This window comes from Hemicordylus capensis, chromosome 4, assembly GCF_027244095.1.
Source record: "Hemicordylus capensis ecotype Gifberg chromosome 4, rHemCap1.1.pri, whole genome shotgun sequence".
In the NCBI taxonomy this organism is placed as follows: domain Eukaryota; kingdom Metazoa; phylum Chordata; class Lepidosauria; order Squamata; family Cordylidae; genus Hemicordylus; species Hemicordylus capensis.
In genome coordinates, this window is record NC_069660.1 from 289,185,698 (window position 1) to 289,200,974 (window position 15,277).

A 15,277-nucleotide genomic window follows, 5' to 3' on the forward strand; every position below is an offset into this window, starting at 1 on the left:
TGTCCATGCATTTTCATGTTTTCTAGTTGCATATTGTAACAATGGACTCTACTTTTAAGACTTTCTGTGTTGATGTAAGCATAAAGAGGGACTGTGGAGACCTGACTGAGGCTGGTGTGCAACCCGCTCAATCCCTGTATGCACATCCTATTGTGCAAACGGGCAAAACATCCCCTTTCTGCCCTTATTCCAGAAATGCTCTGAAAGAGAGGAAACAAGTCACTGACCCTCAGCAATGTGTTTCCTCTCTTTCAGAGCATGGCCGGAACGGTGATATTTCACTGGCTAGCACAAAGAGTGCAAAGAGGGACTGGGAGAGTTTTTGTGCAGGTCCCAGAGTGTCCCTGTAGTCCCTTTTCATTAGTCAGAATGTTAGCTACTTAGTTTTGTGCCCAAGATCCTTTTTCTAGTTATTTTAAAAAGCAATGTGAATTTAATCACCCATGTTGTGTATACTGATTTGATTTAGACACTAATACAAAACAATTGTGATATGACACAAATAACTCATTTGTTATTACCAGACTCCTTAGCTTGTCGGGTTACATGTCTACTAATGTAACTTAGATTAGGTTTTGAAATGTTTGGAGAACGTGTAGATTCAATGGTCTCCATGTTGTGCAACTATAGGAAAGCAGAGGGAGGACTGCAGCCTCACAGAAAGGCTGCAGCAAACCTAAACAAAGGCTTGTTGATAAGAGAAAGGTGGGGAAACAATTTCCGCCTCTCCTCTCCCTCCAAAAGTCCTTTTTGCTTGAAGAAATATGTCCCTGAGTTCTCAAATCTTTGGCATTTGATTTAATGCTGTTATGCATGCCAACATATGACAAGGCAAGGGATTGAAAAGTCCTTTATCTTTCAGGAAGATGGCGGGGGTGGAGGGACAGCTAAAAGTTACGAATTAACACATTTGATGAAGAGTGTGGCCATAGCTTTCTAAATGATTCAGGAAATACAGGTTGTTGCAAAAAAGACTGGATCCACATTCTTATAGATCATCTTATGAGCCCCACCCTCACCCCCCCATGCATTATATCTTCTTACATGCGAAACAGATCTTAAAATCAATCTCCCTTTTATTCCATCACTTTAGCCTTGCAGATAGAATGAAGATATTTTGGTTCCTGAGAGCCTTCTCACATTAGCTGGAGTGTATGGGAGCTGCTGCAGAACAGCTTATTTTCACAACAGATGGTTAACATTAGAAGCCAAAAGCTATGCAGGAGAATCTTATACAGGAGCTCCTCCCTATGCCAGCATTTTCCATCATAGAATCTGGGACTTCACAGTATGGAAAGGAGTGGCAACATGGACTTCTGTCACATGACCTGGGCCTCTTGACAATAATTTCATGGTGCAGGAAGGAGCCATGGCATTGTAGCACCCATGCTGTGCAGTTAATTTGAGGAGGAGCCTTCTCATGCACTATTTAAAAATATTATTTTTTAAAGACAGTTTTAATGGATTATCAGTGGTTCCACACAGGGTAACCCACGTGATTCTGAAACATCCATACTCCTACAAAAATCTAAAATAGTGCCCATGGGGTTGCACAAGAGTGGTTTTAATTAATAAATAAATGAATGAATAAATTTTGCGCAAATCCTTAAAATTGTACCATTACACTTCCACAACATTACAGCCATTATTTCCAATTGCCATAGTGGTGCAGTAGTGCAATTGTGCAATTTTAAGTATTAGCACCAGAGCTAATTGTAGATACCATGTCATTCCAGGTGCCATATTTACTCAGCACTACAAAAATGTACATTTCTTTTTCAATTGTAGCATAGAACCCTTCCTTAAATTTTGTCTCAGCTAAGCATCAGCAATTGTAAGTGAAGGTGACTTTTTGTTGTTGTTTATCCTTGACATTAAAGAAGTGAAACAGTGGATGTATTGGCAGAACAAGCTTCCTATTCAGAAAGTGAACATATAGAACCAGAAGAAAATATGAGGTAATCTTTGCGGATTTGCCGACGCTAGCTTTGCTTCCTCCCTGATATTTAGTATTCCTTGTTAATGATGTGTCCTAGTGCAGTGTGCCTGCTTGGTTAGGTGCTTTAGATTGAGGCTATTGGTGGCTGGTATTATTCTGAACCTGTCTGTGGGGTTTTCCGTTACCATCTCATGGAAAGCACATATCAGCATATGTTTCAATTGCCATCATCAAAGATTCAACAAAGCTATCAAATTCAATATTTCTCTGAGCAAACAGTTTGCTCTGTTTCAAGACATGATAGCTACATCCTTTCGGAATGTGTGATGTATCATGCACTTCTATGTTACAAGCTCCACTGAAATGAATGAAACCTGTATGTATTCTTCATCAATTTCCATTTATATTACTGGGACTCCACAGGACAGCTTTGTATATAAAGAGACAAATTTGCTTTAGTTGTGCAAGGGTTTCATAATAGAACAACGTATGTTTCCCCCCACTACCTTTAATGCTAACTTAGAATTATTTTTCTGTGAAATTCAGTCATCTGCAAATCACTCCACTTCTTAAACTGTTAATTAGTGAAGAAAAAGAATCATTAATATAGCACATAATAAGCTAATGGTGAAAATTCCTAAAACTTGAGTTGAAGGGAAGACATGAGTTAGAATGAATGTCTGAAGTTATTTTTAATCATTTTAGCCAATACTTTCTCTGTGTTAACAACCATCTTGGTAAACTATAACAACCATAAATTGACCTAAAATACATAGATTTTGCAAAAATAAAATAAAAATCCTATAGTGCAAGTGTACAAGTAAACCCTAGAAATGGCTTTCTGCTTTAACATGATTTTTGTCCCTCATCTTTTGGCTTCCTGTATTTTTTCATTATATTGACATATTAGCATCTTCCATCTGATGTGATTTATATTTTTCCTTCAGAAATATTGCTGGTGTTACTGAACAGGCCGTATACCTTCATTATATGCAACTGTGGAAGCAGATAGTTTTGATCTGCTTAAAAAAAATTGTAGCAGATAGTTTTGATCTGCTTTTTAAAAAATTATCCTCTTCAAAAGTTACATCTGTGAGTTGCTTCTGATATCCCATTTTCAGATGCAGTAGTCCTGATTAAGTGTACAGTCATAAGTGACTACTTTGCTGACTGAGAAGTCAGGGTATGACTTTTTAAAAATTAACAAGAAGGTTGTGTAGCTGCAAAAAATTGCAGAAATAATTAAAGTTGCAGGAATGCTCTAAGTTGCACTTGTGCACAATAGCAGAAGAGGTTGTGTGTATCTGCTTCTGTGCCTTGTTGCATAAGCGCACAGTGTTGTACTAGCACAACACTAGACTAGAACGGAAGCTCCTCACTTAGAGATCTGCACTAATGCTACATGTTTGTGCAAGTGCAGAATGTCAGCCGCTGTATGTTATCAAGAAGCAAACCTTTTTGAAATGTTAGAAATGTTCTTAATGTTGGTCTTTTCCAAGCCCACTATGATACATCATAATGAATAACAACCGATAAAGGTCAATTGAGCTGCTTTTCGACTAACATTACAGGAATTGGGAACCTAGACTACCATATCAAAGATCCAGATCAACAGAACAGCGTCCTGTGCTAGAGCGGCCCAGCCCCCGCTCCCGATCCACTGAACGTCCTGACTCAAACCTCATGAGATCGATGCCTTCATTAATGACTGGAAGATCTGCCCCTCCCTCACCTGCCTTATCGAGGTGAAACAGACAATGCAATCAGACTAATCCCGCCCCACCAGCTCACTTTTTTATTTTTCCCCAAAGCTCAATGGTATCGCCTTTCATCATTGGCTGATCACTTGTAGCTGTAGACACTAACCCTGCCAACATCAACACACTATTTATATTCTACTGAGGATATAATGGTGTGGCTGCCATAGCAATTTGTTTACTAACAATAATTAATGACACAGTTAATTACATTTGTTTTGTGATTTCTCATTTATCAGGAATCCTGGGTGATTTCTCACACTAAAGCACCTCATAACTACCATGTACTTCTTTTACAGAATGAGAAATTATATGTGGTCATCAGACATCGCTTATGGAGTAGCCATCATAACATCAAATGAAACTTTTTTTTAACAAAAAAACAGTTTCTTAAATTTGATTGTACTAATTTTATGTAATAAGCACTGTTTTAACCACTGTTTTCTCTGATTTGCTGTGTGCATGTTCTACATTGTTCCTGTTTATGTATTGTATTCATGATCAGACTGTATGAAAACTGTGTGAACTGCCTTTAGAAAAATTTCAGTGAAGATGGCAAAGAAATGTGTGGAGCTAATGTTGTATAAATCAAGTTATTTTCTAGCAAGATATTATGCCTCTCTGCTTTTCAATCGTGAATTATGACAATTAAGGAACATGATGTTACTACTCCATTTCACTCATTGAAATGTACATTTGCTTTATTGCCTGTCATCAAATTTGTGGCTGAGTAAAACACTGAATCAATATATTAACTGAATTCTGATACATATCTTTCTGCTGACCAAGAAAATGTAAAACATGTGCATATACACATTTATCTGTGTATTCCATCCTGTATGTTAATACATATGTGTGTAAATATACCTACATAATTTCCATAGACAATTAGCAGATGCAGTTATATAAAAATGTCTTGAATAGCCCTTTGCATAATTTGCTTTTTCCCCAAATAGACCTTCCTTTATCGATAACTATGTATTTATAAATGCACAAGGCAAAGCTGCCACAGTATCAAGAGCATCCACAAAACCTGTCCATCACTTATTAGTTGTGAAGCATCTAAGAACAAATATATCTTATAGCTGACTTGTATAGTTGACTTGATTTCTCTTGATGTACGTCCTGTAGGTCACATGCTCGTACGGGGTCTGTCCAAACAAGCCCATCAGGTACTCCAATAGCAGGCCGCAGGGGTAGACAATTGCCACAACTCCCAGCAAAGGGGACACTGGAGAGAAGTAAGTGAGCTTTTTGAAGTTTAGAGATGTGACTTAAGTGGAAAATAAATGTATATTTACTGTAGCTTTGGATGTAAACCTATGGACTTTTTGTCTTGAAATTGTCTTTGGCAAGATATTATTATTTTGCTGATTATTTTTTCAGCAGCTTTTAACAACTTTGTAATTTATTATCTTATAAACATTCATCTGTGCCTTCCCAATGATATAAATAAAGAACTGGATCGATCATCATGATTCAGTCCTATTGCCGCAGCAATCGGGGCAACTTTGGCTCTTTTCAGGCATAGTGCTAAACCATTGTTTAGTGATACATATGCAAGCAAAGGTGAGCCCCACACTGATGTGCTCTTTCCACCCGTTCCTCACACAGTTAACAAACCAGGATATCAAACCAGGATCAAACTGCAGGTCAAACACATTTTCCTGAATAAGTATGATCAGAAACTTCCTAATGCTAAACCATAGTTTAGATTTACATCTGAACTGGTCCTTTATCTTGTTCAGTAAGATCTGATGTAAGTTAGAATTAGAGTCCTATAATGATGAACATGTCATAAATTGTCTAGTCCTGAAATGTTGCAACTTGCAAGTGCTTATTATTAATTCCAAACACATTGATTTCATTGGAATTTAGAATTATCCAAGACTATAATGTGTGGCACAGTTGCTGTATGAATGTTCTTTAGCAATTAGAGCAATGTGCACCAATCTGAAGCTTAAAATTTGTGGGCACATGTATGGCCTTACTCTTAAAACAAGAGGTGAATCACGAGAGTGGCCATATAGTTTGTGCTGTGTATATTCTAACAATGTTTTCATTTTCACTCATGTGTTGTTTGCCAGTTCCCTACAGAGGCTAGTGGGGATGTGTTTATTGGTGACTACTGAAGAAAGATGTGCTGGATACTAATACGGCCAGTCAAATGGGTTAGGCTTCATTTGCCTTCCAGTGTAACAAAGAATGCTCACATTCTAAATCGTTTGTCTGCTATGGGGTAGCATGATGCTACCTCTGCAATTTAGATTATATTTCCTTAGCACATCACAACATCAAATCAAAGTAAGAGGCCTGGCCTTTGGACAGGCTTAACTACTAACAATCTCTTCTAAGGATCTGTCTGCCTGGGCAGACAATCAGATGCTGGCATCAACTAATTTAAAGTATGCTGGGTCGGTTATGTTATGTTGGGTTGAATCATGCTTTCCAATGCTTAGCTCCGTTTCCAGTTTTTTGTTTTAAAAAAGAAAACCTTTATAATCTTTAGGCCAGAATTTAAAGCCGATTTTTCAGTATTTATCTTGAAAGGACTGAAATGTTCCCACAAAATTCAGTTTAATTGCCCAGAAGAACACTTTCCCTTTTTCTCTTCCACATGAAGATGTATTTTGTGCCTTTCATAAACCTTTTTTAACCCCTATGCTTTGGTTCCCTTTTCTGTTTTACTTTTATTTCCTGTAGACAATGGAGACAAGGAGATAGAATCTTATGAAGGTCTGTACATAAAGAAGGGTTTGTTTTCTGCTGTAAGCCTTTTTCCAGGGGTGGCTTTGTGAGCAAAAAATAAACTCAGCTGCAATTGATGTCACTTAATTGTATAGATTTTATCATGAACCAATGAAAGGTTTTTTTAAAGTTAGGCATATTTTCATTTTTTTAACACAACTAATTCACTTTAGCTAATGTTACTGAGATGCCTTAGTTCAATAAATTCACTTATTTACCTAAATTACAGTACATTTATTCGACAGATAATTGTACCCTCTGAAATTGAAGACCATTTATCAGATTCATAGTTTTGTAAAATAGTGAACACTTAAACTTGAAATTTGCAAATATGCGTGCTCATATACAAAAGCATATTGTCTGGCTACACGTCCCTGTACCCTTTACCAAGCCTGGCGAGGCTTACTGGGTCTGGCCTCAGAGCAGGGACAGAGAGGGGGTTGAGCATCACCTTATGCCCCCTCTGTCCCAGGCTTGCTCCTTGTTTCTGCCCCTCTCTGGGGCCCCCTGACACTCGCCACAAGCCAGCCTCTCATCACCGGCCAGCTCCTTATATGCCTCCTTACACTCTATGCATCGCCTGCTTCCGATTACGAGGCCAACTCCCCTCTATTCCCTGTAATTTTCTACCCTTGACAGCTGCTGCCAAAGCCTCCCTCCCTTCTCCCTCCTCCTGCTCAGACCCCCTCCCTTCGGGAGGCGTGTTGCTGGTGTTATCATTGTGCCTCTCCCCTTCGGCACTTTCAGGGCTCTGCCCCTCCTTCTCTACAGCCAAGTCTCTGCCCGTTGACAGCCTTTCCTCTGCTTCTTCCCGGCTGCCACCCTTCCCTGTCTCCTCAGACCCCCTCACCACTCCTTCCTCAGAGGTATGGACAGCCGGCCTCGCTGGACACATTTACAAGATTGGAGTCTGTGTGTGTGTGTGCAAAAACCACATTAACATGATTTAACCACAACATTACTTGCACAACCTTCTTTGGCACTCATGGTTGTGTAAAGATTATCTTTTAATGTAGCGTCAGCACCTAAAGATGTATCAGTGGAAACGCATGTGCTGTGAAGCAACACTGGAGAAATTCCAGCAAGAGTAGGCTACACGGAAACAAAAATAAACAAGTGATTAGGGTTTTGTTTTGGGTTCTTTTTTAAAATAACAACCAGAGCAGGAAAGACTTATTTCTTTTTTTAGAGGTAGATTTTTGAGTTGCACAATTTACACTGGAAGTGAATGAGCTCCAAAGAAAAGAAAATGAGTTAGACATAAATTAATATAGGCTAGTGCAGATGTAATGCTCAAACCCTGGTTTCAAATCCTGGTCAACATCAAACTATGATTAGTTGTAACCATTATTAAGGCTGATACTCATGTACATTTTAAATGGGGTTAAATCTGGGAGGGAGAATTTGCCCAAGAGAAGAGAAGGAGCATTGGATTCCATACCCTGCTCCTTATCCCTTAACCATGGTTAAGGGATTGAGGCTCTTTACATCTGCATAGGCTTTGTTTGCTGAGAAGCATTAAGAATATATCAATTGCAGTCAGTGTTTATGTCACAGAAAGTCTGTATATGTTATTTTCCAAGCTTGGTCATGAGATTTTTCATTTGCTGTGTCTATTGCACTTGTGAGGTTGAATTTCATGAAATAGAATACTCTTTGTTCAGAGATCATCATCCCAGTTGTGCTTTCCTTTTGTGTAGCCTTTTGTGTTTTGGAAGTGCTTCTAACACAGTTAAATGTTATGTCAGATGGAAAGCAGATGGAAGATAATTCATAGAAAGTATTTCTGGTACATGAACAACTTTTTTTAAATAAAATGCTGTAAGCCACTCTAAGCCTATGGGATAAGTGGAATATCAATCAATCAAACAAATTAATTTTGAAAGTGAGATTTGCTGTTAACTATTATATGGTCTGCAGAGGCGCTCTGGACTTCAGTTCTTCCAGGCTGAAGTCCAGGGTCTTCACACACCCTGGCGGCCCCAAGTCCTTTTTAGTCTGTCCTGGGTGGTGTAGTTGCATTAAAATGTGTTAAAATAGTGTGTGTGTGTGTGTGTGTGTGTGTGTGTGTGTGTGTGTGTGTGTGGGCCTCCAAAGGCCCTTCGATCCAGGTTCCAAAATTACCTAGGTGAACCTCTGATGACCTGTTTAGACTGAAAGAATATTTAAGTTTCTGAAAAAAGTCTAAAGGGCAGGTTTTTGTTTTTTAGCCAGAGAATACTAAAATGCACATAAACCTCACAGGATTAGTTTCATGGTACAGTATACAGAATGAACACACTTTGGTCCATGCTGTATGTACTGTATGTTCTGTTTCAGTGCTAACATATCATTAGGGCAGGGGTGGGGAACCTTGGCCACAGCTGTTTTTGAACTACAACTCCATCATCCCCAGCGGCTGGGGATGGTGGGAGTTGTAGTTCAAAAACAGCTGGGGCCAAGGTTCCCCACCCCTGCATTAGGGCTAAGTATGTCAGGTAGTATTAGTAATTTCTACTGGCTTGAACTTTTTTGAGTTCACTGAATTTTACTGGGAATATTATCCTGATACATGTGCATCAAATTCCTGACCTATCTTGGATATTCTCAGCCATGTTCCATTTTCATGTGAACATTGCCTGACTGTGCTATCTCAGTCTCCATACTCTCAGTATGGAGACTGAGACTCAGAATGTTATTTTATTATATGCCTATATGCTTAAGGGGGAAATACTATAGTGAAAACTGTGGAATACAACTGAAGGCATAGAAAAATATTAACAAATATACATCTATATTAGTACATACACAAGAAAAGAGAAGATGCACTAATTAACTACATAGCTCATTAACGGATCATTCATAGCCTTGAAAATAAATACTATTCAGTGCCATTTTATTGAATTGAATAGACTTAAATTCTAACAGCATTATAACAACAATTTATTTTTCACTCAAGAACCAAGTCAAATTTATGTTGTAGATTTTTTCTGGTGTTTTACCTTCTGCACTGTCTAGTTTGGCTACATTAATCATTGGAAGCATATCTACACAATTACTGACTCACCAAGCTGAATGCAGGCTACCAAATATATATTATGGTCTGGCAGGTGTGTGACCCCTCTTTTTTTACATCTCCAAGATGCCAACAAAAAAACCTGTGGTTGATGGTGCCCCTGTTGGACCACTGTGTGACTGGTAGCCTGCCTTTGGCTTTTTGGAAGACCTGATCTGTTGCTCTATAAGCATCTTTTATGGTGCATATACTCTCTGCTTGTAGCACATTGATCTGGATTGTGTGGATTAATCTGTGGCCAGTGAATCAGCTAAATGAGTGGTTAGCATATATTTGGACAAGAGATTTGTGTATACAATTGCCCTATTCTATAATTCTACTTTGATTTAACTGCTGATTGGACAGAGACAACACAATTTAAGTACCTACCTGCTCATAAATTACTGCATTGCTCCTTCTGTAGTGTAACTGCAGAAAGAATATAATTTCTAATATGTGGGTTTATATCCCAAAATGTATAGAATGGTCAACATCCAAACTAAAGCTGTAAAGAATGGTCAATATCCAAACTAAAGCTGTACTGGTGTAACAGTATTTTCCATCATGTGATGGGGAGGTAATTTTCAGATATTTTCCCTTCCTTCTGCAGCCACTTGAGCCTCCTGAAAATAGATGCCCGAGAGTCCCAAAACCTATTTTCTAGGAGTGTGCATGAATCAGATTTTGCAATTCATTTCGAGTTGAAAATGAATCGCGAAATCCTTGAATCAATTTGCCGAAACAGCATCTGTTTTGACAAATCAACCTAGAATCACTCAAATCAATCTGAGTGATCCAGCCATAGGGAACAATGGGGAACAAAACACCCAACCTCAACCCCACCCAACCCACTAAAGAAGTGGGTGAGCAGGTGATTTTTTATTTTTAACCTAGAAAAATTAAAACACACAACCCAAATAAAGAAGCAGGCTTTATTTGGGTAGGGGCTCTTTTTGAGCGGGGATGGTAGTGAGCAAGAATGGGGTAAGTCGAAGGGAAGGGAAAGGACAGGGGATTACTGTGGCCTCTCTAACCCAAACTCTTACCCAAAGCTTCTGTCCTACAGTCCTACTAGTACCTCATCTCTTCCTTCCTCAAACAAGGCCCTATTTAAAGAACTCTATAGCCTGACCAAGGTGGGGGATGGGGGACTCTTACTCTCCAGCAGCTTTGACCTTCTGACATCTTCATCTGGAGTCTGGCCAGTTCTTGCTCTTGGAGGCACTCTCGGGCTGAGGAGACACCAAGACTCAACAGCTGGGGGAAGAGCAGGTGGGCACCAGTCAGGCACCCACCCACCTAAAAAAACAAAAGGAGAAAAAGACCCCAAAAAGGGAAACGAAACAGTGAGAGCCTGGAAGGCTGGGCACCAAACAGAACACATCAGCCTACAAAAACAAAAAATGAACTCAGGCTCACAGCAGCAACAAGGGTACAGGTTGAGGCTGCAAATGAAAAATTAAACAAAATCAACACAGCACCCTCATTTTTAAATCCCCACTGGGGACTTGCTACAAGCAAGAAGGGGTGGGGGGGAATCCACAGAAGAAGAAGAAATTCAAAAAGCAGCACCCAGTTAAAGCCACTGGGGCTGCTGGTACAATTAAAAATACTTTTTTTAAAAAAGGAAAGCAGTTGGCACTGCAGGAACGGGGGTGGGGGGAGAGAGAGAGAGATAAGCAGGCACTCACTCCCTCACTCATTCCCCATGGGGCCAGGCAGCCCCCTGGCCACCACTCTGCTCTCTTCTGCTGCTGCTGCACTGCTGCAGTCTCTTAATTCTTAATCCTTCCTCTTCAAGAGCCACTGGAACACTGTAAGTTCTCTCTGCCACCCAGGCCCTTAAATACTTCTTGAAACTCCCTTGTTTGGTCTCCACCCACTCCTTGCTCTCTCCACACAGCCAATGGGGGCGCAGTTGCTCATGCCAACACTTGATATGAATGATAACAAGCCAACCAAAAAGCAATGAGATCTCAAACCAATCAGAACCCAGTGCCAGAAAACGAGTCAGCAATTTGGATAAACGGGACTAGTCAGAATGCGCATGAATTGATTTGAATTGATTAGAGCTCGAATTGCAGTAGTTTTGATTCAAACTCGAATCAGGCCCTTTATTTCAAGGACGATTTGATTTGAGTTTGAATCACTCAAAACAGCCTGATAAAAGCTTGGATTGATTTGAATTGATTTGCACATCCTTACTATTTTCAGGTGGCACAGAGGGCTACTGAGGGAAGGGGGAAATGCTAAAAATCATTCCCTACCAGCACACAATGGAAACTGCGCCAGTGTGGATTTAGTCTGGATGTTGGAAACTATCTCAAAATAAAATAAATAACTACTACTAATAATACTTATATACCGCTTTTCAACAAAAGTTTCCAAAGCGGTTTACACAGAGAAATAATATATAAATAAGATGGATCCCTGTCCCCAAAGAGATCGCAATCTTTAAAAAAACATAAGTCAGACACCAGCAACCGTCACTGGATGTACTGTGCTGGGGGTGGATAGGGCCAGTTACTCTCCCCCTGATAAAATATTAGAGATTCACCAATTTAAAAATGTGCCTCTTTGCAAAGCTAGCAGGACGTATTTCATCTGTTGTAATATTTGGTCTATTGATGATACTTGTAGTATGATCATGGCATGGATATTAGTGTCAGTTGAAAAGGTCAGCGCAGTAGGACATTGTGAAAAGTACAACTTCATTAAAGACAATTTTTTGTGTTCTTCAGTGTAACTACAGTAAGTTCCCAACTTAGAAATTGGTTATGTTCCAAACGTTCATATGTAAGTTGGATGTTCATATCTTGGGATGTATATAGTTTCCAAGAGGATGTCTTGTTTGTATGTGCAAGCTGCCGTTTGTAAATTGGGGAATTCCTTAATGTAATTTGTTATGGAGTTCCTTAATGTAATATGTTAATATGTTTTGCAAGTATGGGTGTTTGTAACTTGGGGAGTGCCTGTATATATTACTGTCTATATAGTACTGTCAATTACTAGATAAATTTAGGGCAGTTTTGTTAGCAATATACACAAATGCCTAGTTTCCTCTTAGTGTTCTTTGTAAGCAATCGAGCAAAAAAATCTTTTACCTCTCTATGATGAAAATTGTTTATTAATAATTGCTTTTTCTTGTAGATATTGTTTTTTACTTTTGCACAACTTGTACAACAATTTACTTAGATTTGCTTGTGTCTTCCTACCCAGAGGTACACCCACCACAGTATCTAGGGATTAGTCGAGCCAGCTCGCATTTGAACTAGCCCGGCTCAAGGGCTCACCCTCAAGCTGGACTGGGCCTGGTTCAGCTCGAGGTCGAGCCAAACCCACTGGGCCAGTTTGGGTTAAAAAAAATATAGCAGACTTACAACCGTTGTGAGACTTTGAGAGGTGCAACCACTGAGGGGGACCCCAGCCTCTCCGTTGGCCTCCCCCTGGGTCACAACCTGGCCATGCACATGGCCAGTGCGCATGCATGGTGGCCTCCAAAATGGCCACCACCAGTGCAGAGAGGCCTGGAACAGGCTGAAAATGGCCTGAAACAGGCTGTTTGAGACTAGTAGGAAGCCGGTATGGGGTAACTTCAGGAGATCCCTCCTGCAGCAGCACCCCTGAAACTTCACAATGGCCGTAAGTCCACCAGGTTTTTTAATTTTTTAAATTTCCCCCTCCCCTCTGAGCCGGGCCCAAATTGGTTTGGACTCAAGCCAGACTGGGCCCGGCTCTAGTGTGCATAGAACTGGACTGGACCTAGTCCACTTCGAGTCCAGTTCTACTCGAACCAAATTGAGTTTTCCAGTTTTGTGCACAGCCCTAAAATCCCTACCACTCTTACTGTTCTCAGCTATATTTTCCTCAAAATATCTAAGGCCAAATGAACATAAGGACAGCCTTGCTGAATCAGGTCCAAGGCCCATCTAGTCCAGCATCCTGTTTCTCACAGTGGCCCAACCAGATACCTCTGGGAAAGCCACAGGCAAGATCTGAGGCCATGCCCTCACTCCTGCCGTTACTCCCCTCCAACTGGTATTGAGAGGCATCTTGCTTCTGAGACTGGAGGTGGCCTATAGCCCTCAGACTAGTAGCCATTGATAGACCTGTCATCACATCTTGTAGCAGAGAATTCCATAGATTAATTATGCGTTGTGTGAAAAAGTACTTCCTCTTGTCGGTCCTAAATTTCTTGGCAGTCAGTTTCATAGGATGACCCCGGTTCTAGTGTTATGCAAAAGGAGAAAAATGTCTCTATCAACTCTCTCCACACCATGCATGATTTTGTAGACCTCTATCATGTCTCCCTTCAGTCTGGTTCAGGGCTGTTCTTTTTTTCTAAACTAAAAAGCCCCAGGTGTTGTAGCTTAAGGAAGGTTCTTTAGGTCTCTGATCATCTTGGTTGTCCTCCTCTGCACCTTTTGCATGTAGAAAGATGATGCACTGCCATATAGATTTAACTCCTTAGATATTTAGGTGCAGCTGCTTCTGGATCAGTCCCAGTTAGGGATGTACACAAATAGAAAATCGTGATTTGATTCGAATCAAAACACCAGGCTATCCTCTCAAATGGCCTCCCTGCGTGGGGATAGCCCGGTGTTTTTTCACTAGAACAGAAGAAGCATTTTTTGTGCAAAAATACTGGTGTTCTAGCGAAAAGAATACCAGGCTAACCCTTTAAATAGCTTCCCCCATGCATGCACAGAAGCCATTTAAAGGGTTAGCCTGCTGTGAGTGGGTCGGCTGGCGGGCCACATGGAGGGATGGGGATTAGGTCACCGCCTCCCCCCGCAGCAAACTGCAGTTACTGCTCTCAGGAGCAGTGCAAGGCAACTCCATGCCTCTTGATTTTAAAAGCAGCGGCTGCCTGGCCTCAGGAGGATAGCAGGTCGGGTCACTGCCTCCCTCCGCCCAATGCTGCGGGCTCTGCACAGCAAAGGTAATTTCCTGACACTCCGACTCCTCTTTCTTTTAAATATGGCTGAGGCTATAATAGGAGGCTATTCTCCCCCTCCCCCATACAGGTCAATTTGATTCAGATCAATTCAAATCAGGCTGATTCTATTCTAATTTGAATCACTCGAATTGGCCAAATTGGAATTGATTTGCACATCGCTAATCCTGGTATGGTTCGATATTTATTTCTCAGTTACTGAGGAGTCATGTTATCCTCAAAACTCATGTTCTTTTATATTTTTTGGTAATATTTTCACCATTACCAGTATTTTTGCCCACTTACACAGAGTAAGAAAAGATCGATGGAGCTCAAATAACAAAGGGATGCAACAGTACCGTATATGGGTTATTTTATATGAATCATTACATAAAGGAAACCTACCTAATTTAATATGAAGGAGGAGAGTGTTTTTCGTTGTTTGACTCTTGGTATTTCTAGGAACATTGATGTAGGCATTGTGGCATTCAGTAGTCTAAGGTACCAACTGTTGTTGTTTATTCCAGTGTTCATTTTGCATGTGGTGTTAGTGTTAGGAAGAAGTTTTATATGCTGAACCACTTTCAAGTAGTGTAGAGATATAAGTTATCTGGGCAAAAGAAGAAAAGGTTATTAGAAGAAACATGAAATTTACTCTGAATTAAGTGCTGGAAGAGTTGAAGATGCTGTCTGTTGCTATAGACATTTTCAAAATAATTTAAACCCATTTTAAATTATGAGCCATTTTGGAAGGGCAGTATATGAATGAATGAATGAATAAATAAATAAATACTGCAAAATTCTTAGGATGTGACCGTAGTACTGTAGTACCTTTTTCATGTAGGACTGTCATGAAAATCAAT

The 15,277-nt window shown here is 40.1% G+C and overlaps 1 protein-coding gene across 48 annotated transcripts in view; it reads left to right on the forward strand.

The window, feature by feature from the left end:
• The window catches only part of RIMS2 (regulating synaptic membrane exocytosis 2), a 741,645-nt gene that overhangs the window by 524,572 nt on the left and 201,796 nt on the right, over positions 1-15,277 (forward strand). For 27 of the 48 annotated variants that reach the window (XM_053313368.1, XM_053313376.1, XM_053313371.1 and 24 more), the window contains 4 exons: positions 1,881-1,958; positions 3,511-3,684; positions 4,828-4,937; positions 6,400-6,432. In XM_053313368.1, coding sequence (XP_053169343.1) covers positions 1,881-1,958; positions 3,511-3,684; positions 4,828-4,937; positions 6,400-6,432 — 395 coding nt within the window. The remainder of the gene's footprint in view (positions 1-1,880; positions 1,959-3,510; positions 3,685-4,827; positions 4,938-6,399; positions 6,433-15,277) is intronic. The other 21 variants (XM_053313396.1, XM_053313390.1, XM_053313395.1 and 18 more) reach the window with 2 other exon arrangements.